This window comes from Amia ocellicauda, chromosome 7 (genome assembly GCF_036373705.1).
Source record: "Amia ocellicauda isolate fAmiCal2 chromosome 7, fAmiCal2.hap1, whole genome shotgun sequence".
NCBI classification, from domain to species: domain Eukaryota; kingdom Metazoa; phylum Chordata; class Actinopteri; order Amiiformes; family Amiidae; genus Amia; species Amia ocellicauda.
The window spans coordinates 4918029-4945100 of record NC_089856.1 but is presented as its reverse complement, the minus strand read 5'-3'; the positions used below and the strand labels follow the sequence as shown (position 1 = coordinate 4945100).

The 27072-nt window shown below is 42.6% G+C and overlaps 1 protein-coding gene across 5 annotated transcripts in view; it reads right to left on the bottom strand.

The window, feature by feature from the left end:
* LOC136752605 (dynamin-2) overlaps positions 1–26805 on the bottom strand; it is a 70116-nt gene extending 43311 nt beyond the window's left edge. For 2 of the 5 annotated variants that reach the window (XM_066708089.1, XM_066708087.1), the window contains exons 1-5: positions 26364–26733; positions 2890–2963; positions 1387–1536; positions 528–731; positions 340–438 (exon numbers count right to left, since the gene is read on the bottom strand). In XM_066708089.1, coding sequence (XP_066564186.1) covers positions 340–438; positions 528–731; positions 1387–1536; positions 2890–2963; positions 26364–26524 — 688 coding nt within the window. In that variant the 5' untranslated portion in view covers positions 26525–26733. Of the gene's footprint in view, positions 1–339; positions 439–527; positions 732–1386; positions 1537–2889; positions 2964–26363 lie in introns of all 5 variants that reach the window. The other 3 variants (XM_066708085.1, XM_066708088.1, XM_066708084.1) reach the window with 3 other exon arrangements.
* Between the last annotated feature and the right edge of the window lie 267 nt (positions 26806–27072).

Here is a 27072-nt window from a genome sequence, read left to right as displayed (position 1 = left end):
AGGCAGCCGGTCAGCTTAGCTACAATAAACTATGCAAAACCCCAGTGCTGTGTACTTTTAGCTTGACCTCGGTACATGAGCTGCAGTACGATACGCCTCAAGATCCAAGTGACAGACTCTCGTTAACTGTGATCTGAAGAGTTTTCTGCCTTGTCCTTAATCACACTTACTGAATTGTGTCACGTTTCAGTGAGCAGTTCTGTGACTATCGTAAGTCATCCTGGTTGAGGGCCTGTCAGGCACAATAGTGAGATTGGCTGCTGAAACGCATCAAACAGTCTAACTGATTGTTAGTTTAAATAAAAGACGGTAGGTCGATTTTTCAGGGTGATGGCCTACCTCTCCTTAGCGGTAGCAGCTTGTTCTCGAGGATGTCCCTGGCGTCCGTGCCCTCATCCATCAGATCCAGCTTGGTGATCACACCAATTGTCCTCAAACCTGCGGGTCACGAGCCAAACAAAGTTTAAGATGGGAGGGATGGCAAGTGTCAACAGCTGTTTGGGTTATTTGCAGTCTGCAGGGTTTACCTTGCGGGTCGACCTCCTTGGAGATCTTGAGGGCGTCCGAGTTGGCCAGGTCGGTGTTGGCGGGGGTGACTGCCAGGATGAGGCAGCTCTCGCGGCTGATGAACTGCAGCAGCATGTCTCTGATCTGGTGCTCGATGTCGGCTGGCTGGTCGCCCACTGGCACCTTGGTCATACCCGGTAGGTCAATCAAGGTCAGGTTGAGCACTGGATGGGGGGGGGGGGGGGGGGGAAGGAGGAGAAACACCAGCAGCGCCATTACAACACATGACCGGAGCGTCAAGGACAGTGATGGGCAAAGACCAGTTCTTGAGGCGCCGGATTCCTGACCACTTTCAACGAGCATTTTAATTAGCAACTGCTTACCTGGAAATCACAAGTTATTTTGACTTCTTATCCCAATTATGAGTCAGTAATTAAAATTTGGAATGAATATAAATAGAAGACACTATGGTATAGATAAATGGTATAGACTATAAGGATCTGTAATAATTTTGACTGATATTGTGCTGCCACCTCTCCTTAAGACAACTGCAACTATGCAGACTGTTTAGATGTCTTACTAGCTTCATTTCCAATCATTGTAATGCTGTATTTTTTTTTATTATTTTTTTTAATGGCGATGCTGTGACCCCTGTAAAATTGGTCTGTGTAGACTATTGAGGGTCAGTTTTAAAGCATGTCAATTTGCCTTGGATAAAGATCTTAGCCCTTATGAAAAATATGCTGCATATATTGCTGCATATATTTTACAATAATAATTAAATAACTGGTGTAATTATTTATACTCAATTATTGCAATAAGAAAATATTTGCATTGTTTTCTATGAGGGCATGTTCAGACACGGGAGACTGGCTGTACCGTTGGGTGAGTAGACACGGAGGTTGATGGGGATAGAAGAGATTCCCTTGTTGGAGCCAGTGATCCGATCTGTCTCCGCCTCGATTTCTGTCCGGACTTCATCGAAATCCACAAACTTCTTCCCTTTACAGTGCAAGAACTCCGCATATTCTGTGGGGAGAGAAGAAATCAATTAGGATCACAGTAAGCAATCGACCCATCAATTCTTCGGATGCTCTCCGTCCATCTACAGAGGAATTTCAGGAACAATGTTAACACCAAGCTGACTTTTAAGAGGAACAATGACAACTAAAATATAATTTGCAAATAAAATGTTCTGTGCTGTTGTCACCTGGGGCTCCAATTGCATTTTAAACAGGAAGTTATTTTAGAGCACAGTACCAGAAAGACCTGCTTTTGTAACATAAAACGAGAAGACCCGAGAGAGTGGCAAAGATTGCAGAGAACCACAAAGAGAAAAGGCTGTCTACCCTCGATTATCTTGTAGAGCCAATACCACTCTAAACTTCAGCATGCCCACCTAGAACACAATATTTGATGGCGGGTTTCACATTGTTTTGAACGTAGAAGCCTCTGCCAAACAGACTGTAAAAATAAATAACGATTTTTTACATTGAGATAAGCAGGTTTATTTCTTTAAGTCAGACCCTGATAGGCCTCAAGTCTAGCACATTAGGTTTTTCCATGTTTAAAGCTCATTGCAGACAATATCTGTTAAATCCCCCTAATTGAATCATTGTATGAATACTTTTTTTGTGAGTGTAGGGATAATCCGTTTAAACGCATACGGGTGAGGGGGGGGGGATTTCCGGACTGGCTTTCATGAATCAGACACCGTGCCATCTGGTATACAGTGGACAAAACAAACGAATGTAGAAAGTTGCGATTTAGCTTTTGTTTGCTTCGGACCGGTCAAAGACGCAAAGGAAATTCTTAAAACCGAGACAAAGGAGGGAGAGAGCTGTAAGGTGTAGCGGAAAATAACACATAAAAAAATATATATATATAGCTTCCCTGCCTTGGTCCGTTCTGCTTTCTACTAACTAGCAATCCATTCTACAGATGTTGCTCAGACAGCAGTGCCCCAGGGTGTGTGCTATTGATCCAAATACCAATGAGACTGAACTCTGTCTCTCTCTCTGTCAGTCAGGCTCCCCTCTCCCTCCCTCCCTCTCCCAGTCTCATCCTACATAAGGGAGTGGACACAAAACAGCTGGCTGATCAGCTGGATTTGGACAGAGTGGAGGCCTGTCACCATTAACGTGCTTCAAGGGGCAAATAGCATGATATCAGCCAATCGTTTCCTTTGCTTGACAGCAGTGATCTCATTGCGATGCAGATAATACAGTAGTCACAAAGGTGGCCTCCTTTAAGAGCCACAAATCCTGCTGGGTCACAGAGTGTGTAGGTGGTCATCCTACTGGTAGCGCAAACATGTAAGATGATGGCATACTATTAGTCAGGTGACAGAGAAAGATGCGGGTGAGGGGGAAAGGAACATACCTGCTTTGCAGTTTACCAGTTGGAGAATAAGGGGGCGTCTGGTTACGATTCCTGATCCACGGGGCAGAAAATCCCTAAAGAAAGCAAAGAAGAAAAAAGAGGTATTTTATAAACTGGCACTGCATGTTTTGTTCACAACCCCAGAAAGTCATTTAAAAAAGGGTTTCAATTTGGTGTTCAATGGTCATCGATACATCACAAATCATAGCACACCATTGCAAAAGTCCCGCAGCTACGAATTTAAGAACTCATATCTGATATCATTATTGAAAGGGTCACAAAACATTGGGATTCGATTGTTTTATATACACACTATCAAGATCATTTGTAGCAGTTTTTAACCTTGTTTCAAATTCTCATGGCAAATTGGAAAGCCGATATGAATTCAATACGAAGATATAGATCATTGTGAATGTGACCAATGCAATCATCTTCTTGCTTTGAAACGGGTCAGTGAAGTTGAGAGAATACACTAGGAATGCTCTTGAACAGATAATGTCCCAGAGCATAGATTAGACCATGTGTTATTGGAGCTGGGTGGGGTTTCTGGTTTTGATAAGTGTCAAGGCATTAGGGGAGATATGCAGCTGGATGAGTCTATAGCTGGCTGATGACAGACACAGAGAGAGACTAAAGATTAAGGATTTTTGCAGCCAGGGTAGTAGATCAAGGAAGATGAAGGCAAAGGTGAACTAGCAAAAGAAAACCAAAGGCACTAAAACAAAGTGAAACCATACATAATGTAAAGGAAAACTAAGAACAAATGAGAATCGAGGGGGGCAGGGATGGAAGCGAATAGAGGGAGAGAAACAAAGGAGAAAAGACAGGTGGATCATTTTCATGTTGGTCCTTGAGCTTCTCTGTTAGCAACAGCAACGACGTGCTCTCAGTCCAAGGGGATAAGCTGGAGCAATTACTGTCTGGAGGTGGACTAATTGAGAGGCACAACCAAAGAGCCTTTTGCGGATTTTAATGGTCCACAACTTTGAAGCAGAAAGATTCAATTCCTCCACTAAACGGGCACGACCCCTCTTAAATAGCACCGGATGCATTCGCTCTGAGGATCTCTCTCAGCTGCCGAACAATACGACTGAGCCGTCTGTGCTTTCATTTCAGGCTAACAGAAATGAATCAGCTGCTCCTTAAACCGATGTCAAGTGCCGTGAAAACCAAAAGCAGAGCGAGGAGAATTGGGATGACTGTCCTTCACTGATCATAAGGAAGTTTTTGGAGCGGAGATCAAATATCCCCACTGTTTATTAATAGCGGACTCAAGGGGTTTGATAGATCAAAGACTGAGAGCCGGTGTATAGGGCACAGGAGTGGAAATGCAAAAATGAATGTGCTGTGCTCTCTGGAGTGACAGCTACTGGAGAACAAGATTAGGTTTATCTGAAAGGAAAAGACCACCCACCCCTCCAAACAAGTGGATTGATCAAGCCTGTCACAAATTAGTCATTCAAGACTGATCCCCAAGGTTCTAGACCCGTTCAGCAAAGATAGGAGAATTGAAATACCACCCTTGCATGTTTCCATATAGGTTTCCATTTTGCTCATATTATGTCTTTACTGGGCCCTGCCTCTGTGGAATCTGAACAAACAAAGACAAACAAGCACCCTCCAAAAATAGACCTTTCAGCCCTGGGTGCCACTGGCCTTTCTGTTCATGTGTTCTAAAAAATGCATGATGACGTAGACAAATCGCTTTTCAAATACCAGGATCAGACAGGTTCAGATTGACAACACACAGACACCCAATGAGATCACAATGGGAAAGGCCAATCAAATCGAATTTCATTACATAAATGAACCCAGGCTGACCTAGCCTGTACTTTGTAAAGAGACCTACGAGCTCTTTATAAAATCGGTAGAAGCCAAGTTCAGAAATGGGAATCATTTTCGAACATTAACAGTTCATCCAATAACTGGGATTATTTTTGAGCTGCCAGTGTTGTCTGAATTGTCATGACAGGTCTGCTGCACATAATATATCCTGCCACTCACAGTAAAAAATATGTATACAGTATTTTAAAAGCCTGCAGGCCCCCAAGGCCCCCAACTGTAGGGAGGCCAGACAATCTGATCAGAAAGCAAATATAGAGTACATTTCAAACTGATGATTCACGGCATTATGTAATTCTTTACGAACAGGTAGTGTTGGTGTTTCAGTGGAGAAGTCACTGAGCACATACAGACGAAGACAATTAAGGGCAGCTCTGCACTGGTGCTGCGGTGTGCCAGGTCATTTCATTTCTCATCACTTCTCTCAGAGCTAGAACAAGAGAGTGACAACCTTGCTTAAAGCAGCCACACACATGTAGTCTTGTAATATTCAAAAGGCAGTTCATTTGCACTATGTTGACAAAAGACCCACATTTATTGCATTTAAGACTCATTTTGATGTCCAGAGTCACATTTTCACAGCCGTGTTACAATAAAGTTATTTGAATCACCTGTATTGGAGGAGTCCGAGTACAGGTTAACTGCTGATCTTCAGTGTAGAACGGGGCCGATAATGGGGGAGGGGGACAGACATATTTACAGTGAGGGAAAAAAGTATTTGATCCCCTGCAGATTTTGTACGTTTGCCCACTGACAAAGAAATGATCAGTCTATAATTTTAATGGTAGGTGTATTTTAACAATGAGAGACAGAATAACAACAAAAAAATCCAGAAAAACGCATTTCAAAAAAGTTATACATTGATTTGCATGTTAATGAGGGAAATAAGTATTTGACCCCTTCGAATTAGTACTTGGTGGCAAAACCCTTGTTGGCAATCACAGAGGTCAGACGTTTCTTGTAGTTGGCCACCAGGTTTGCACACATCTCAGGAGGGATTTTGTCCCACTCCTCTTTGCAGATCCTCTCCAAGTCATTAAGGTTTTGAGGCTGACGTTTGGCAACTCGAACCTTAAGCTCCCTCCACAGATTTTCTATGGGATTAAGGTCTGGAGACTGGCTAGGCCACTCCAGGACCTTAATGTGCTTCTTCTTAAGCCACTCCTTTGTTGCCTTGGCTGTGTGTTTTGGGTCATTGTCATGCTGGAATACCCATCCATGACCCATTTTCAATGCCCTGGCTGAGGGAAGGAGGTTCTCACCCAAGATTTGACGGTGCATGGCCCTGTCCATCGTCCCTTTGATGCGGTGCAGTTGTCCTGTCCCCTTAGCAGAAAAACACCCCCAAAGCATAAGGTTTCCACCTCCATGTTTGATGGTGGGGATGGTGTTCTTGGGGTCATTCCTCCTCCTCCAAACACGGCGAGTTGAGTTGATGCCAAAGAGCTCGATTTTGGTCTCATCTGACCACAACACTTTCACCCAGTTCTCCTCTGAATCATTCAGATTTTCATTGGCAAACTTCAGACGGGCCTGTACATGTGCTTTCTTGAGCAGGGGGACCTTGCGGGTGCTGCAGGATTTCAGTCCTTCATGGCGTAGTGTGTTACCAATTGTTTTCTTGGTGACAATGGTCCCAGCTGCCTTGAGATCATTAACAAGATCCTCCCGTGTAGTTTTGGGCTGATTCCTCACCATTCTCATGATCATTGAAACTCCACGAGGCGAGATCTTGCATGGAGCCCCAGACCGAGGGAGACTGACAGTTATTTTGCGTTTCTTCCATTTGCGAATAATCGCACCAACTGTTGTCACCTTCTCACCAAGCTGCTTGGCGATGTTCTTGTAGCCCATTCCAGCCTTGTGTAGGTCTACAATCTTGTCCCTGACATCCTTGGACAGCTCTTTGGTCTTGGCCATGGTGGAGAGTTTGGAATCTGATTGATTGATTGCTTCTGTGGACAGGTGTCTTTTATAAAGGTAACGAGCTGAGATTAGGAGCACTCCCTTTAAGAGAGTGCTCCTAATCTCAGCTCGTTACCTGTATAAAAGACACCTGGGAGCCAGAAATCTTGCTGATTGATAGGGGATCAAATGCTTCTTTCCCTCATTAACATGCAAATCAATTTATAACTTTTTTGAAATGCGTTTTTCTGGATTTTGTTGTTGTTATTCTGTCTCTCACTGTTAAAATACACCTACCATTAAAATTATAGACTGATTATTTATTTGTCAGTGGGCAAACGTACAAAATCAGCAGGGGATCAAATACTTTTTTCCCCTCACTGTATGTGGTAGGACAAGTCTTCATTGACTGGTACTTCATTGATATGTAGTGTAATTAGAGATTAGGATTTTAATCTAGTGCGGTGTACAGGATTTGTTTTAAATTAGGATTGACAGTTTTCAACGTTGATTTGTTCAGAACAATACTTGCCTTAAAAATCAGCTGACTGGTTAGTAATTTAGATCTCTTTAAATATATACATCTTGTCAGTTAACATTTATGCTCAACAAATCTTACTCAATCATGGAATTACAGGACAGCTCACAACTTAATTAGTCTTTGTTCAACATCTTTTATTATCAGGTCTCAAAACACTTCAGATCACATGGCATATGCATTAGCTTGCGTATATGATGAGTTACAATTTTAAAAGGGAGAAAAATGAAGCAAAATATCTATCGTGGAGATCCTGAGATAATGAATGTGCTAAAATTGAAATGCTAAATCTACAGCGTTTCAAAGTTTCACATGTTCACCATTATCTCTGGATCTCCACGATAGATATTTTACTTCACTTTTCTCCCTTTTACAATTGTGGAAAAACATCATTTTCTGCAAAGTACAAGAATAAACAGTCTTACAGTTGCTACAGGGCCAGTACAAAGTATTACAGTAGCCTATTTCTACACACACTCATATTACATGCCCCAGTAATTGAATTCTCTGTGGAAAACTGGGGAGGCAGCACAACAAAGATAAGGATGATTTATACCACTATTTAGGCCTAACTATTGTATTAGGAGGAGTCTTAAGTTCACAATACAATATATATATATATATATATATATATATATATATATATATACACACACACACACACACACACACACATATACACACACACACGATCAATGGGGAATAGGTATAACGTGACCCACACTCGCAGACGTGGAATGTGTGAAGCATTGAAGTGCACTGGCTCAAAGTTCTGCTTTCCAATCAATGTGTAAATTGTTCCACCGAGACATAAAAAGACAACCTCTGACACTAGTCCTTATGGTTTTACACCACCCAGTCATTCTGCCCCACCTTATTTCACATACCCCATACCTTGCAGGTATAGGAAGCAAAAAATAACCTAAAAACAATAGAACAACCCTGACTGGAATCCCTTCCTCTTCCTTGGCCACAGTGAGGCACACATTATCTCACTTATATTTTAGGTCCCTGTTCTTCATCCAGATATGTCCTGTGTTGTTGGTCATAAAGTATAAAGTATAGTGTATTGCTGCAACCCAGAAATGAATCGGCTCAAGCCCTAGCCAGACATCTGAGTGCTTTGGTCCATCACGTTCGAAAACAGACAGGCCCAGGGGGAAGAACATAAAGGAAGAGGAACTGATTAAAAAGAATAAAGAATAAGAACTTGGGTTCTTGATGTCATTTGAAACTCGACATTCCATCTTAAGATCTACCCAGATCACTTTTTTTTTTTCTTGGCTTCCTTGTTTTTTTTAATAACAGAAAACACAGATTAATTTCAAGCCTTATTTTCAAGCCAGCATTTGGTTACAACAGTGTTTTCACCAGGGCTATAGAGAGAGAAGTCAGATCAAACCGGTTAGGTTTTGGCTTAGAGTAATCAAAATGGTGAACAGCACACTTTCCCCGGCCCGTATTTAACATTATGATCAGGGATGGAATACCTGGAGCATTTCAAACAAAAAGGTATCCAAAGGAATAAAATGGCTGGCTATAATGTATAACAAAAATAAACTATATACATACTCACTTTAACATGTCAGCCTACCAGCTGTAAAAAAGTCTAGCCTTAATAAGACCTTCACACAGTAGGCAATCCAAGTAAAATGCTTGCAGTTAAAGCTCTCAGTCAGTATTATTTTATAACCCATTAGTGGTTATCAGCTTCAAAATCCATCAGGAAATGGACAAGAATGAACCCTTGTCTAGATAAGGTTTCCAAGTCTGGTATCTTCTCTGCATTGACTGCTAACTGTAAACTGCCAACAGATTGCCACTTCACACTGACCGCTGAAAAGATCAAATCCCAAGCACACAGTGTTCAACTACTCCCAAGATGGCACCATTTGAGTCTTGGCAAACTCATCAGCTGTGCTAGCTCTACCTTAAACAGCATTTTGCTTTAGTCATTCATATAATTTATCCCATGTTGTCGTCTACTGTACCAAAGCTATGTCCATGTGTAATTTATGAACTTATGCATTTATTAATTTTACAGTTCCCCAAAAATCTTGAATGCGTCAGCACATATGAAGCCAGGACGGTAAAAGAAGCTTGCAAACAGTCAAAGGTCTAGCGTAGGTGGCATTTAACCCACTTAATTAGATCTGTTCCTCTCTTCAGCTTTACAGTCCTCTGCAAAGTAGGTCTGGGGTGACAGGACTGGTTTAGATTACAACTTCCTTCTACCAGCTCAGTCTTGCTGTAGATCACAATCAATGAAGCATTCTGAATTGTCAGTGCATTTTCCCAAATGGACTATACCCACTATCAGTGTGCCATGATGCAAGATACAGGATCACACACACAAGATTTGAGCTCCACACCTCAGAATAAGGTGACATACATGAGATAGCCAGAGCTGGAGGGTGGCTTTCTACACTACACATATCACAGAGATCAGGAACACACCACAATGTGTGTGCAGTACTAGGGAAGTCTTATTTCCATTACATTAGTTGATTGCGATTTACCAAAGCCATAATCACAGCCAGCTGTGACTAGCTAGCTTCCCATGCAAGGTGATCTGCACTTAAAAGGGGAAGCTGCGCCTTTTACCAAATTATCAAAGTATCAGATTGCTTTGGTTGTTGGCTTTCGAGCAAAAACCTCTTGCAAGTGGACTGCCAAAGATGTAGTGTGGGTTGCAAAAAAGGTGGGGAGAGATGTAGAGGTCCACACTCAAACAAGCAACAGTGTGCCAGAGATCAGAACTTCCTGCAATGTGAGGCATTCACCGGCCGGAGCCGAACACGAAGAGGAAGTTCTGTTAGGCTGCTTCCGTCTCTGCACTTGCGGACGGCCTGCCTCTACCAACTTGTGATGTGTGGTACGGCCTAGTCATTGGGGTGGGTTGTGCGAGTGTTGGGCCTTCATCCCGTAAAGTTAGGCTCTGGTTGAGTTTAACTGTACAGTTTGGATTAGTTGTATATTTGGTAGAGCAACCGCCTCCACCCCCCCCCCCCTACCTGGGGGTTCACTTTCATGTCCTCTCCTGCCCACTGACACCAACACAAGGACGGACACTTTCTTTGTTGTGCCCCAAACAATGCAACACAGCAATAGACAGAACCTGATTTGCCACTTTTAAACAGCACACTGCTCTGTGAAAGTCCCCTGGGTGGTAATTATCTGCACCGACAGGGAGTGACAGGGAGCAACACACAGAGCTAGAGAGAGAGAGAGAGAGAGAGAGAGAGAGAGAGAGACGCATACACAGAGAGGGAGGGTGAGAGAATCACACAGAGAAAGAGACAAACACAGATGAATGCAGAGACAGTTGTGGACACACACACACACGCCTGACAACACAAACATACAACATACCCTATCAAATTCTCAGAAGAAACCAGGCCACCCAAGGGTTGGCTTCATTATTAATAGCTGTTAAATGATTGAGCAGGCTGAGCTAGTGGTGTAAAAAAGCTCGGGTTACAGGCCTACTCAATTATAGATCCCCAGCTCTCTGACCAACAACCTTGGCCTTCTCCACAGGTAGAAGAGTCAAATGCAGATACCAAGATGGGGGCGCAAGCTCCCCCTTTTGAGATCTATACCAGGCTGAGTAATGGGGAGCATGCAGGCCAAGGGCGACAGTCACAAAAGAAAGACACCAGGTTTATACTTTACAGTTGGAGGGCAGGTAAAGTTTTGATTTAGTCTAGGCCCAATTTGCAGCCATTCATCCTCTTTGCAGAAAACTAAGATCAGAACAAAAAGTCCAATCAAGTACAACCTACAGCAGAAGCCCTACCTGAAAGTGAACTACAAGTCAGTACAACACATAGTACGAAAGTGTAGACGTGTACACACGATTCTGTGTGTAGCAGGGGTCAGAGCACGCTGAATGACCAATAGGACTGGTTAGAGTAAATATAACGGGTAGCAGCAGAGGAGAGCATACAAGTGTTGCATATTGCAAATGCATTAATTATGCCAAATTGACCTGGGGGGTACCACAGAAGACCAAGCACAGCTGCACCTAAATGTCTATGTCCACACAGCATCGGTCCGACAAGAGCATCTATGCTCCTTCACACAATGCACTGCATTTACCACGAAAGTACAAAATCACACTGCCCGGATTTCAGTTGATTACAGAAAATGCGTCACATTTCAGTTACCTGGGACAAAGGTCTGTGAAAAATGATTAACAAATGATGTTCAAAATTCCCCATTACAGTTAGTGGGAGGGGTTTTCCCCAGCTCTCTCCAACTGCTCCTTGTTATTAGTGGTGTTGTTTTTCCACCTGTGGTCCTGTAGAGACATTACCCAGCAGGTGATAGAAATAGAAAGTAAAAGCGATGTATACCAGTTTCCTAACCAGCTGGATGTTTCCAGGAATTTCAAAGGAGAAAAATAAAATGAATACACTTTTTTCTTGTCAGGATTAATAAAAACACTTCAAGATAAGCTCAAGCCAATCAATGGAAGGAGAGTTTTGTTGGAAGGTGCAGTATCGGTGCGGGCAGTGAAAGGGCCTGGTGTGAAGCTGTGGATGCAGAAATGCCACATTTTGTACCAATTCTTTGATAAAAGGATTGGTTTTGTTTTTGAATGGATGATTTATTCCTATAGACCTGTATATATGTGTGTGTATATATAAAAAAAAATACACCAAAAATACATTTTATAAAATGTATACTTTAGGTTTTGTTGGAAAATACCCTTAAAAGATGCTGCATTCTGGGGCAGAGGTTTTCAACAGATTTTTTACATCTCATGTTATTTTTAATGTTTGGAGTTTTAAACAGGGTTGATCAGTAAAATACTTTTTTAAATCCTTGCTGTTGCACACCTAGGACCCAGCTCTTCAGTGCTCGGACGTCGTGGCTTTCTGCACTAGTTCTCTGGGTCCTGACAGGCTATTTCCTGAGAGAGTCACTCCTCTCTGCTCTGTGGCTAACCAACACGCAGCACACACCCGAAGCTCAACATGTCATGCTTCCTTTAAAATACAGCTGCCCCTGTATTCACATTTTCCACCTGTGAGCACAGCATACAAACGCTGTACATCAGTCCCTGGGGGAAGCCTGAATTAGTGGATCAGTAAGTGACACTTACTCGCAATGGACAATAAATTCAAAGTTAACAAAGGGGGGAACAGGGGATCTCACCCCTGGTCATGGAGGAACTGGTCTCTTAAATTATGTTGTCCATTGTCAACTGCTTACCTGAATGATCTCCAACCATTTAGTAGCTCAAAACAACTGTGAAATAAGACAATTAGGAGCTCAGTTTCAATAGAATTCAGCTAATTGTTTTACCATTCCATCGTTCTGCACTAGGAACCATTGTTTTACAAGACAAGTGCTCTGGAGAGTAAATACCATTACACTACACTACAATCCATCATCCTGCTTTAAAAAAATACTGCTCTCTCCATTACAGCGGCACTAGGATGATCAGATCACAAGCACCTCGTTTCTAGCTGTACAAGTTCTCTTTTCAAGCACACCAGCTTTTCTTGAATGATGTCCCTGCATAGCCCATTGCATCCACCAGGTTGGATAAATCACACTACAACAGAGACCAACCTTAAAATTTGTTGTGATGTAATAGTTATTTTTTTTAAGTCACCCTGCAAAATTAAGCCAAATAAATAAATCTAACATCCTCCCCTTTTTAAGAGTTTTTGACTTGTATGACAAATGTATTCCTGGGAATACATTTATTTTGTACTGGGAAGCATATAAGCCTTTCCACCAATGAACAATGACAGGACAGGCATTGATTCAGCAGCTGATTTTTACCAGGTCTCCATTTCTGCACTCTGATTGAACCCTTCATCTTTATCTGGTTAACACAAAAAGGGAACCTCCAGGGATTTTTGGGGGTTATAGCAAATGGGGGCCCAAAAACAGGTAGAGATCAGATCTACCTTCAGAAATACTTCACTGCGTTCGGGGCCACCGTGTTAGCTAGCGCTATGGAGTCTGACTATTTGTGGTGTTAAAGTATCGTGGACTGCCACAATATGAAGTATACAGCCAATATACATTTAATTGCATATAAACACATAGAAAAATGTATATGCAATCAAATATTGACAAATACCAATAACATAAAAAGCAATCCCATTAAAAAGCACTTTTTTTCAAATGGATTTGAGATGCATGTATTAGGGTGCAGGAGAAAAAAAAAATTACCACATGAAATCTTTGAGAGCAGTTAGACTGATAAGAATATCCTAAAAGGAAGGGATGACCTTTACCCAAGTTACGGTAGGTGCTCCAGATTGGCCAGAGAGTGCATTAAATGTGTCCGTTTCCACTGCAGTTGGTACTCACAAGTTCATACAGGAACACTCTCATGGGCGAGAATGGCAGATTGATCATCAGGCTAGGGGCTATAAATTGGCCCCACAAAAAGTGCTAATCCCAAAAGCATGAGGCATGAGACTTTGGAACTGACCCCAATTTACTGTAGTCAGGTCCAGCGGTGCAGTGAACGCCTGAGTAAACGACCATTGAAGCCTGACACGGATATAACCTCCTACTTCACCCGATACACCTACTGTGAGCAAACAGTGAGCTAAATAAATCCTCTACCTTCCTTATGCCAACAAAACAAAGCATCCATTGGAAGAGGTTTTCAAAAATAGACATCATGGTACTTGCATGGTATGCAAATAATTTGCATACTGACTGGTATAAAATACACCAAAGGAGAAACGAGGGAAAAGTGATTTTATGCCAGAGACTTCTCCCGCATTATATAATGTCCTTTTGACACATCCTTTAACTGGGCCAACCCTACCCACATTATCAAATTTAGTCCAGTGGGCCAGGATAACTCCATGGTACGCAGAGCCTTCAGTCTCACTTGACCAGCATTAGTGCTGGCTGGCTGTCTGGCCCACCTCCTGAGGCGAGTGGCCTCTTTTCCCCAGTCGACCCACTTTCAACCCATGTCTAGGTTCTCACAATAATCCCTATCAGAACCCAGGATGCTAAAGTTTGGGTCATAACCCAGGTCGGTGTGATAGTGTGAAAGGAGCTTATGTTTTCCATAGGCCAGTTCACCGACCCGGGGACTGCAAGTGGACAATGAACTTGAGAGTGCAGACAGAATGAACAAAGAGCTTTGCCACCCCCTTCGCCTGAAGCCACACTGCATCAGGACAGCCGGCAAAAAGAAGTCATTTGTGTGTGTGTGTGTGTGTGTGTGTGTGTGTGTGTGTGTGTGTGTGTGTGTGTGTGTGTGTGTAAGTGAGAGAGAGTCAGAGTCCAGTTTAATGCGCAATTATTGAATTTGATCTGTTTTCAGTTGTTCAGCTCTTCCTAGCAGACTGCTCTGCATAATATTTTCCATCACTTGGGCGCTGACAGAGAGCAGCGGTCTACTCTCATTTCTGTACGAGCAGAGTCAGACTGGAAGGGTGTCAGGACTATGTAAGAGTTGGCTTTTAAATCCACAACAGGGATGCTCGTTTGTTCTTGTGTCAGACTCTCCCCCTTCCACACCTCTTGGTTTCACAATCTGGGATTTTGCATTTATTTATTTTTTGAGTGACTGGATTAGTAATGTGGAAATGGGTTCTTATTCCTCCAAGCACAAGTAGGCTTATCCAGTGATGAACACCGTTTCTCAGCATTCCCTGCTTTGCATCCCTCCCCACAGACCACAAACTGCAGAAGCATCTTGGCTCATTCCACCAAGTGTGATGGTTTCTGATGACCTCGTCCTCCTGGACAGTCATCACTCCCTCAGTCGAGAAAGTCTAGGCAATAATAGTTTACCTTCTACCACACAAGACCAAAGCGTGTTTCTAGTGGGTATGCCCTGCATGCCAGCAATAATCCAGATTTAACAGAATTGTGGATGCTCCCGATGTGTCATTCGCCATGTTTTGCTGGTAGCCACAAGGGCACCCCCTTCATTCCTGCTATTTAAATTCCAGGGAAACTGTGGCCTCCTTATCAGCAATTCTCTCATGAGGGTGGGAGGGAGGGGTCACACAATCAAACCCTTTGTGCCACAGAAATTCCCCCTTAAGCACTATTACCTACACTCACACAGTCAGCGCCTGAAGCAGAATAAGCCAACTAACTTGGACCATGTCCAAGCCACGGACAGGAATCTCTCCTGTCAACATGGCAGCGCATCTGATCAAACTTCACTTGGTGCTTAATTGCTATCTGGTGGCTGTCCTGGTGGAAGCCTGAGACACCCAGGATGGTTCAGAGGCATGTGATAGCAATCAGCAAAGTGTACCACGCCCCTGACTGCATACCCAATGTAAAAAAAAAATAGGCCAACAAGCAGGCTCTTCCAGTAATTGCTGATTAAGTTAGGAAATATGTAATCTGGTTATACTGGCTTCACAGGCCCTTTCAACTAGTGTGTCTGGAAAATCAGCGTGAGTCAGCTGATCTGTGTGCGAGTTGCAAGGGTAGCCAGAGTAGATGGAGAATTTTGCAAAAGGAGTTAATCTCTTCAGCTTTTTTGGCCACAGCCCTTGCGAGGATTTAGTTTAACATCAAAGCTGATAAAGTGTGCGTGGCTTCGAAGAACAGCAAGCTCCCCACCAAGGGGGAAAGAACGCCCGCACGCCAAAATAAAACACTATACATCAGCTAAGCTTGTTTCCAAGCATTGGAGGGAAAAGCCAGTCAGAACGGTAGCGCTGTGTTAATCAGATGCAGTTTCTCTCAATGAAAATTTGATGGAGAGCGTGTGAATTATAGATGGGCTCAGAAGCGGCTGGCATATGGGGCAGCATTTGCACTGAGGGCTGTGGAATGAAACAAGATCAGAGCAGCTCCAGTTTGCCCATTAAAATGAAGTGGGGTCATATGATTATAGGCTTGCACACACTTGTTCTCCCAGAGCTTGAGAAACGCTGGTTCTGCTGCTGAACACAGACATGGCACGAAGTGAAGCAAGCATGAATTTAGAACCAGGAGGTGGAATTCTTTTCAAATATTTATTAATTTAGTTGATCCTTAATTAACTTAAAGAGGCAGCACTGTGCAGTAGTGGTTAGGGCTCTGGACTCATAACTTGGTTGGTTTGAATCCCGGGTGGGGCAATGCTGTTGTACCCTTGAGCAAGATACTTCACTTAGATTGGTCCAGTAAAATGCCCAGCTGTATAAATGGGTACAAATGTAAGTCTCCCTGGATAAGAGCGTCTGCAAAATGACAAATAATTTAATGTAAATGTCCTCCTGCCCAAAAGATCTAGATCCCATATGCTTTAAGAGATCCCACATAAAAGCTCTGCAAACCTTTATCACAGAACTGGAATTCGATAAAGAGGGTAAACGCCCATAAAATGTCAATTAACTCTGAAGTCTATATAAAGAGCTATAAAAAGTCACACTATGCTATATAACTGCTAAGAGGACATATAAATCATGCAACGCTACAGCACCAAAGGAAACCTGTACACTTGCTGAGGCAATGGAGAGCTGGTTGACCTGTACCAAGCTACCTGACAACTGCTGCCGTGAGGTTAAGAGGTTGTAAGGTGGCAGGTCCAATACGCAAACGAAGCTTTCAATTTCACCAAGTCCATGCTTCAAACCGTTCAGACAGCCATGCATCCCACATTGGCTAGAAAGATCAATGCATTCAGAAAAGCAGGGAGGTCATGGATTATTAGTTGATTACATCTGTCTTTCCACTTGCAAAAAAATGAAAAGCCCATTATATTACCCCGCGATGGTAATGGGAGACTTAATTGTGCTGAAGCATTGTAAAGCAATATAAATCAAAGGCTGGATTAGGTGGGGAAGTGCTCTTCCACCACCTAGGGAGGTGAACTCAAGAGCATGGTTTTGACTAGTTGCTCTTATTTGTGATCTAGTATCTCCCATAGACATGGGCTGGGGGGGGAAAAAGGCTGGGCTGGCTTTTCAGAGGGTATTTAGGTTAGCACTAACAAGAGGGATGAGAGAGGGAAATAGAACAGCAACATGCCCCCCTGAGGCAGTGTGCACACCCTCTCTGTCTCTCTAATCCAGCCCTGGCAAAATGTGCATTCTGACAACAAAGGATTAGAAAAACAGGGGCTGGGAGGGGTGATCCTATTGTTTGAACGATCACATCAATGAGGTTGTTCCTTGTTCCAGTGTTGGTGTTAAAAATAGGCCAGCTTCCTCTCCTGTTCTGTGCTGTTCCCATGCTGTATGGAACAAGCCACAGTGGACTCTGTGGTCCCATAGGAGAAGTGAACTCCTACTCTGACACACCTCTGCAGTGCACTGCATGCCACGAGACCAGTCTGCAGAACAGTGTAGAAGACAGCATTCGCTAAGTCAACAGTTCCTACTGTTCCTCTCCATCACCACAATAATGTGTATATGTACTTATACAAGCCATGATCTACATCTAGATCGTGGAAATATGTTGCATAACATGTACAGATGAACTGTATTCAAAAAGCACTGCAATGAAGACGTAAAAGGCTGAGACATCTGTGATACGATCAGCACCTTACTATTTATGAATCTGTAATCCATTTATCAATTAAGAGTTCCAGACTCTGAAAAAGCAACTTCAGCTGCATAAACTTCATACTAATAAGAGATAGTTACTGTTAATTATCCACCCCAATAAATCTGATTCTATTGACCTCTAAGTGGTAATAAACCATCATTAAGCTACATTCGCCATGTACCACAGCAATCTCCCCCCAGAGAGAGGAGCTGAAGTACAGAGATCCACTGCACTGTCTTTGCAGACGTCGTTTCCTTAAACGGGAAATGCGATTGATGACTCCCTTGTGTTGGACCAACTTAACACAAAGGAATCGTTTTATATATTTTTTTAAACTAGAGAGGGATTAAAAATAAATAGTTGTACAGATGGCTCGTAAATACGAACTAGAAGGCTGTCTTTGAATTGTATTGAATAAAAAAAAGCTTGAGCTCTGGACGCACAAACAACGGTTCTGTATGAGGATTTGTTTTAAAACAAATCCGGTTTAAAAATCTGCTAAAAAGGAGTTGACAGGAGAAAAACTAAAATTGAAGGGTCTTAAATGTATAGCCTAGGTGTGGAAAAACAAAAGGGCTTCAGCTGCAGTGCTACTGTCCCAAGAGGATTAATGACTTGCATTTGTACAGGCAGACTGCAGGAGCGGATGGGGTTGCTCTGGAGACACCTGTGCCCACATCACAAGGGTTGATTGGCAAATAGGCCTTCCCTTGCTAAACCGCGAGTGCCACGCACACACCTACTCAGGGATCTCAACACAAGCCGTACTCCCACTTCCCTCTCATAGAAATGTAAAACACAAATTTGCATGCTTTAGGCCTTTAGATGTACAGGAGCTCAGGTTTCAGTGCATTATGATTGATATTAAGTTGCTGAGCAGACAACTTTATCCAACGAGATGCACAAACATTTCTCAAGGTTCTGCAATGTTACAAGGGTAACAACAGCAGTATACAAATATTTTACACCGGTGGCTTTACCGCGTCAACTGGGTTCTTGGGTATTTTACTGAAACCTTAAACTGAACTAAAAGAAAAATGGCCTGAATTTGACTATTAATTGTATCACTTTCAAAACTTTAATTGGTTTACATCATTAAATATTTCCCCATTGGTGTACAAATCCAGAAAAACCACAGATAAACCATATTACCACCTCAGCTCAGGATGGAATTAAGTAATTGATAGCCGAGCTGGAACGAACATAAGCAGGACAGGTGGGTCCTGATTGAAGAACCTGTGATTACACAAACTGAATACAGTGAAGGTATAAGAGAAGATCAGATTGATCTACAGAAGGGGTTCACAAACTTTTCGACCCAAGTACCTCTTTACCGCCCAGAATTTGTTGAGTACCTCAACCGGAAAGTAGCTCAGGGCACAATTGTGTGAGAGGGGCGGGGGGTGGGTTGTGCTCACGGAAGAATTGCGAGGGGGGGGGGAACAGAATCTAACACACTGCTGGATTTGTCATTGTAGTGATGACTGACCACAGGTTTGCTCAGTTGTATACCAGGGCAGTTCTCCGTTGAAGCCCTGGCTCTGGAGCGGATTCAATCTGTCAAAGGCTTCCAAACCCATTGATACGTTATCCAGATCACTTCCAGTACGAACGGCACATGTTGACACAGATCAATCGTTTTTCAAATTTAAATCGTTTGGGGATGCTGCAAAGTAAGCAAAGACATGTCCTAATTATCTCCCAGCTGGTAGCCAGGAAGTGCAAAAGGGAAGGAAATTACTAATGACAAGCTATATAAAAATACAACGAAAAGCTGGCATGAACAGGCTCATCAGCAACTCACTGATCACATATAAGAACATCATGAACTACAATGTGCTTGAAGTAAGAAAAACAAGCTGATTTGATAAGGCCTTGCTATGTGCCCTTTGTCATGTGTAACCAGCAATAGCCGACAAGGCAAAGATGTGTTTGTTTTCGTTTTTTTTTTTTAAATCAGTGCCTGTACAAATCCCAGTGTCAACATCCTTACTAGAAACAGTCTTGGTTACAGGTAGCCATTCTTCACCCGCAGGGACAGTACCTGAAAGTGTTCCAAGCTGAACTTTGACATCACCCTAGCTTAGTGTCACTGCATATATCCATCAGTTCTACTTGCAAGGGAGAAGTACAGTGCAGTAGCATACATGTCATGGTAATTTGCAATTTACACATCTTGTTTCTTGCACAAGCAGCGGGATTCTTCTGCTTAGGCCACTAGCAAGGCTGGGTCATCATTTTCCAAGAAAAAATACTTCCAAAACGTGGCCAGGGTAGAGCATTTGAGTCACGTCAAATGCTGCTCTGAAGGTCACTGACTAAGCACTTTATAACACTGAAACTGTGGCAGGAGGTGGGGGTATATTAGTTTCCCTTCCCCATCTGATTTGGTTTTAAAACACACACAGGAAAAAATCCCTCCTTTCTTATTCTGATTAAGTTAAGCCTGATAACATGCGTTAGGTTGCCAATACAAAACACTATTTTGTTTCCCCCCCCCCCCCCCCACTGTTAGGGTTGCGACGAAATTCGAATTCACACTCGCAGATCCAAACTCTGTCGAATACTAAAAAATACAAATTTGAATTTGTAGCAAAATATTTCTGTCTACCATTGCAACACGCACATGCATGAAGTCAGTCCTCTCATTCACTCAGTACGGTCCAATGTTATTTTACAGAGAGACGGGATGATGCGCCATTCTTTCAACCCCATGCTTCTCCTACGTAACTTACTTTACCTTTAATTCTTGCACTTCTATAATGCTGCCATTTAAGGATATACAAAATTAATACTGTTTATATTTGGAATGGGCATGCTTTTTTGTTTTTCCTCATTTGTATATCATTTATTCTAGTATTTGGGTTTGACCCTGTCCTTCTCTGGACGTTTTTTATTGACCTCATAACTGATGCCAAACGTGCACGTGCATTACCACATCACAAGTTAAAACCTATGCATGTAAACTTCCCCCTGTGATGGGCTGCTTGTGAAAGGTAATGTACAACTACCAGCCTAAACTACATGTAGTAGTAAAGTGACTAGTAATAGTAGTATTAGATACATGTTAAGAAACCAAGTTGAATTGAAACTTTTGCATCTGAACAGTTTATTCAAAATGTCTGAAGACTAAAAGTACTCCATTACTTTCAATTTTAGGACTATGACCTAATGTTTTTTTCAGCTGTTTCACATTTATAGCATTTAAATGTGTTAAATACTTTTTTAAATAAAAACTGTAGCAAAATACAAAATGCCCCTCAACCTACAACTAAATACACTACGTCCGCAATTGCATCCACACTCGACAGATTTAATGCTTTAAAATCCGCATTCGACTGATGCAATCTTCTGTCAGCTCCGTCCCATACCTACCCACTGTACACGCATTTGTTTGGCCAGGCAGCACCGATTTGTAGCCAGTAGGGCCACCTTGCCTGAATATAGCTGTTGAAAACACTGAGCACTATTCAACATCACAAAAGTGTGCTAAGCATCATAATAATCTAATAACTCTTGCTAAGTCACCTTGCTACATCCTGGTGGGACAAAAGGAAATAGCATTTACACTGATAAAAGCCTCTATTTGATTATGTCTGCATGTATTCCTGTGATTTTATGAATTGCCAATAGCATATGGCACAATATAGTGATCGGTTTAAATTGGATCGTTGCATGACCCATTATAAAATGCAGGCTCTTGGACGATCTTAATTTAAAGTCTGTAACCCAACAATCTCTCACCTGGGGTTTCATGGAGTTAAACGCCCTGTGTTAATTTTATAGGCAGAGCTTTCAACTGCAACCTAATGCTGACCCCTGAGGCAGACTGCTCGCTAGCCAGAACCCAAACTGATTGTCTGCCAAACTGGAAACCCCAGTCAAAAGACATGTATGTCTGTATGAAAAGCGAGGAGGGTGTGAGGGGTGTTCTCGGTAAGGTCAGCTTGTCAACACATTTCCCCTTGTGCTCATGGGAGTCCATGTACTGGTGAAAACCCAGTAGGCAATTGCTTTTCCCGTAAGAGCCACCACAAAGAGTCCAGGTCAAGACCGCCATGCTTTGACATTTCAAAACCCCTTTTCATGACCCAACCCCAGAAGCACGCAGTGTGAAGAATGCCTGATTGTATTCTGGTGGCATACAACTCACGAAAGCTTGGCCCACCGCCGGCTCTCTTCCCACATACTTCCCTGTAGAAGACCCCCCCCACCCCACCCCCTCAAGAAGGACAGCCATTGAAAACACAGAGCAGCAAGGATCTCCCAGAATACAATCCCAATCCATCATAGAAAACTATTTTCTACAACAAATCATCAACTATAGATTTTTTCTATGGGACCCTGTCCTGTGCAAGCATCTCTTACTGGTGTGGCATTCTTTAGGATTTAATCAGCTACTGCAACCGTGATATTGATACCCATGCCAGGGTTTCCCACACCTATATTCAGGATTGTGGGACTCCAGGACCAGGGTTGGCTAACCCTTGTGCTCCATGGAGATATTCCAGTCACCTTCCCTTTGCATTTCATAACAACTGCAATTCAAAACCCACAAAAACATACAGGTGTGGCAGTAGTGTAGCAGGCATATTAGCCGACAGCCTGTCAGTTTCTAAAGAACTACAGAATCTGAGCAAGTGTCGAGTTTGGAGAGGGACTGGGATGGTGATCTTCAGACTAACCTAGAGCATTTGACAGTTCAGATTGTGTAAGGGAAAAATAAAAAAATAAAAATCTGAACAAATACGTGTATTAGTCAGGAGATACCAGGGAGGAGGAAAAACAAACATTTCTCACACAAGGAAATCATTATGATTGAGGCAACAAAAATCCACAACAGAAAACGTACTGATCCTATTGTCCTTCATCGTACTAAACTTTCAAAACATAATAAAGACAAAGCAGTATGAGTGCTAGACTTTATCAGCAGCTACTCCCACGTCAAAGCTGCTGTAAACCAACAGGACAATAAAACAAGCAGGAAATATAGCCTAGCATCTGTGGGCTGGAAACACCAGGACTCCAACAGCAGAGATCAACAGGGATGGTGTACCATTAAATTTGACTATGCAGATCACTGCTCTCGAGCGGTCCCGAATACAACATTGAGGCTGCAGGCAACAGCAGAGCGTAGCAGTCTAGGCAGATTCAAAACAGGAGAGAGAGAGAGAGAGAGAGAGAGAGAGAGGGGGGATAAGACTGCTTTGCAATCATAAGTGATTTTTTTTTACATAAATGGGCAACTGTGCCTGGAAGTTCTATAGATCACTATAATTTCAACTTCTCTTGCAATGGATGTCATTTTACAGCACCTAATTTTCCCAAATGGCAACCACCCAACTTGTTAAAACAGGCTTATGATCCAGCCTAGCTATGGTGCCCAGTATAAGTTCATAGTGGTGGGATTTCTCATTATTAGCACTTTATGGGGGGAAATGTGGATTGAGTGACACTTTGAAGTGGTTTGTGATCCCCATTAGTCTACACTTCAGCTCACTGGGCTCATGTGTGATGTGTACACAGCATCATGAACACACCCATAGGACACATCCAATCAGCACACATTGTGATCATAGTTCTTGCACAGGTCCATCACTGCTCTCAGGAGAATGACAAACACTCACAAAGCAGGTTGGCGCTTACTTAATTATAATTAACTGTTAGTAACAAGTATTACACTATTATTAATTAAAAATCCATCTAATTGGAATATCAGCCAACCCTCCCAGATGCATATCCTTGGAAGTCCAATTATCGGAGTGATGAGTCAGGATTGTTGTGCTAATGTATCTAGCCACCTGGCTGAAGAAACATTATACAATGTGACGTCAGTGTTCTTCAGGCCCTGGGGCTGGTGTACCGCTGCTTAGGAGCACAGACATTGTCACCTTTCAACTATTTTTTTTTTTTTTTTAAACTTGCATTAAAATCTAAGCTACCAAAACTACAACGTTTGGTTTTGTATTTTTTAAAACAATTAGTAAAGACAAAACCATGGATCAATTAGATTTTTTGTGTTTTCATACTTAACCTCCATATAAAGGTTAATCACAAAGTATGAATGCGGCTAGAATACATTTTCAGAAAATGATCAGTACACGTGTTTTTAATTAGATTAAATAGTACAAACAGTTTAAAAGTTTAAACCGTATGAAATGCCTTGAAAGTATCAAACACGGTTGTAGCGACTGACATACTGTTTACAGTAACAGTTACCATTGATGTTGCCTGGGTGGAACAGATGTAAATAAACTGTACAGGGTTACAGTGAGTTTCAGATTCATATTTCAAACTGCACGACTTATAGCGTAGTTGTAAGAAGTATTAATGATCATGCAACAACACAGTATCTTCGTATCTATGATGCGAATATGAATTAGGCCAAAAACGGAATCACTGTTTTGATAAAATCTGGATTAAAATTAGAGATATTCATAAAATTGCGAAAAACTATATTTTTCAGCATATTACTACTACAATTATTAATAATAATCTAATGTTACTACCACTACAAAAATACATTAGTAAAATAAAACACTACAAAATATAGGTACTACACAGAAATTCCTACATGAATGTTACCAATATCAACTTGCGTGTCAAGATGTTTGTTTTAGTCAGATTAAAATAAAACAAAAAACAAAATTATATATATATATATACACTCACCTAAAGGATTATTAGGAACACCATACTAATACTGTGTTTGACCCCCTTTCTCCTTCAGAACTGCCTTAATTCTACGTGGCATTGATTCAACAAGGTGCTGAAAGCATTCTTTAGAAATGTTGGCCCATATTGATAGGATAGCATCTTGCAGTTGATGGAGATTTGTGGGGTGCACATCCAGGGCACGAAGCTCCCGTTCCACCACATCCCAAAGATGCTGTATTGGGTTGAGATCTGGTGACTGTGGGGGCCAGTTTAGTACAGTGAACTCATTGTCGTGTTCAAGAAACCAATTTGAAATGATTCGACCTTTGTGACATGGTGCATTATCCTGCTGGAAGTAGCCATCAGAGGATGGGTACATGGTGGTCATAAAGGGATGGACATGGTCAGAAACAATGCTCAGGTAGGCCGTGGCATTTAAACGATGCCCAATTGGCACTAAGGGGCCTAAAGTGTGCCAAGAAAACATCCCCCACACCATTACACCACCACCAGCAGCCTGCACAGTGGTAACAAGGCATGATGGATCCATGTTCTCATTCTGTTTACGCCAAATTCTGACTCTACCATCTGAATGTCTCAACAGAAATCGAGACTCATCAGACCAGGCAACATTTTTCCAGTCTTCAACTGTCCAATTTTGGTGAGCTTGTGCAAATTGTAGCCTCTTTTTCCTATTTGTAGTGGAGATGAGTGGTACCCGGTGGGGTCTTCTGCTGTTGTAGCCCATCCACCTCAAGGTTGTACGTGTTGTGGCTTCACAAATGCTTTGCTGCATACCTCGGTTGTAACGAGTGGTTATTTCAGTCAAAGTTGCTCTTCCATCAGCTTGAATCAGTCGGCCCATTCTCCTCTGACCTCTAGCATCAACAAGGCATTTTCGCCCCCACAGGACTGCCGCATACTGGATGTTTTTCCCTTTTCACACCATTCTTTGTAAACCCTAGAAATGGTTGTGCGTGAAAATCCCAGTAACTGAGCAGATTGTGAAATACTCAGACCGGCCCGTCTGGCACCAACAACCATGCCACGCTCAAAATTGCTTAAATCACCTTTCTTTCCCATTCAGACATTCAGTTTGGAGTTCAGGAGATTGTCTTGACCAGGACCACACCCCTAAATGCATTGAAGCAACTGTCATGTGATTGGTTGGTTAGATAATTGCATTAATGAGAAATTGAACAGGTGTTCCTAATAATCCTTTAGGTGAGTGTATATATATATATATATATATATATATATATATATATATATATATATATATATATATATATATATATACACACACACATACACATACACATATATGCATGCCATACGTTCCCACCCCTATTTTGAACCTGCCCATGAACGCCAGTGTAGCAAGTGTGTGGCTCTTTGGTCACCTTGACTTGTACCCTATAAAGACTGCTCTTGACTTTAGTATGATTTCAGTTCTACATCTATTCACAATAACTTGTGTGTGAGGCACATTTCCTAAAGGATTTACAAATATATTTTTTAATATATGCAACCACCCGCATCCAGAAACAAGACAACAAAAGAAGGGGGAGCTGCAGAATTACAAATCGATGAGCAGAAACAATAGTGTTAAATATGTATATATACATGGTTGTGTGAATCACAAAAGGAGAAATCCACGATGCCAAGCCAGAAACCTGGACACCATCAATTACGTCATGGGTGAAGACATTTCCGCACTTCTTCCCGGCTCAAGTCCGCAAACAATCCTTTCTTCTTTTCTTTTTTTCTCCCTTCTCTCACAACAGCAGGTCCACAGCGCTCCGCACTTTCAGTACGCTACGACACTGACGTAACTTAAACTACTCGCTAGTACTCTAGTGCCGTCAAAGGCCGACGCTCGGAGCTGCACGGCCGCGCCAATTCCGTAACGGCCGTTCGAGAATGTCCTCTCAACCGAACGGGAAACGAACACCTCGACAAGGGAAGCGCTCCGCCGAGCCGCGCACTGGGGCTCGTCTCGACTCGGGGGACGGGCTACTAAATGGCGGGTTGTGCTTACCTGCCCACGAAGTTTTCCAAGACGGAGCTTTTGCCAGCACTTTGCCCTCCGACGACAGCGATCTGCGGCAAGTCGAGGTTGCAACTCTGCCCGATCGAACTGAAGGCGTCCTGAAGTTTATTGATAAGGGGAATTAGCTCCTCCATCCCCCGGTTCCCCATGGTGCCACACACTCGAGGTCTCTCTTATACGGTGAGAAAGAAGCGCCCTAAGTTGTTGCACGCCGGTCAAGAGAAAAGGGAAAGCAAACCAGCTGTACGGGCAGCGCAAATAAAACACACACACTGAGAAAAGTCCACAGACAGAAACAAAACTTCTCTCATCCGGTCAGCCGACACCCGACCTCCGCCGGCGCTGCGAGTCCTGCCCACTGTCAAGCCACGGCGGCGCAGGCATTGGTCGAGCCCCCTGTCGATCCGCTGAAGCCGCCGTGCGATTGGTCCACAGTTTGCTCTCTTTGTGAGAGAAGGCGTGGCTTTTCGTTTCAGAGAGGGCTCGTTGTTTGCGTCCAGTCATTGGCTGTCTGGAGTGTCAGTCAAAATCAAGCCACCGCCTTATTTTCTCTCTCAAAGAATCCTGACTGATTTCGAGGGGACTTTGTTCTGGGTGCAGGCATGGCTGGTGACTTCACCAATCAGGTTATTTATAGGCTGTTTAGCAATGTATTTCCTTGTATTTATAGCTGTGTTTTCTTTGCTTTTTTCATGAT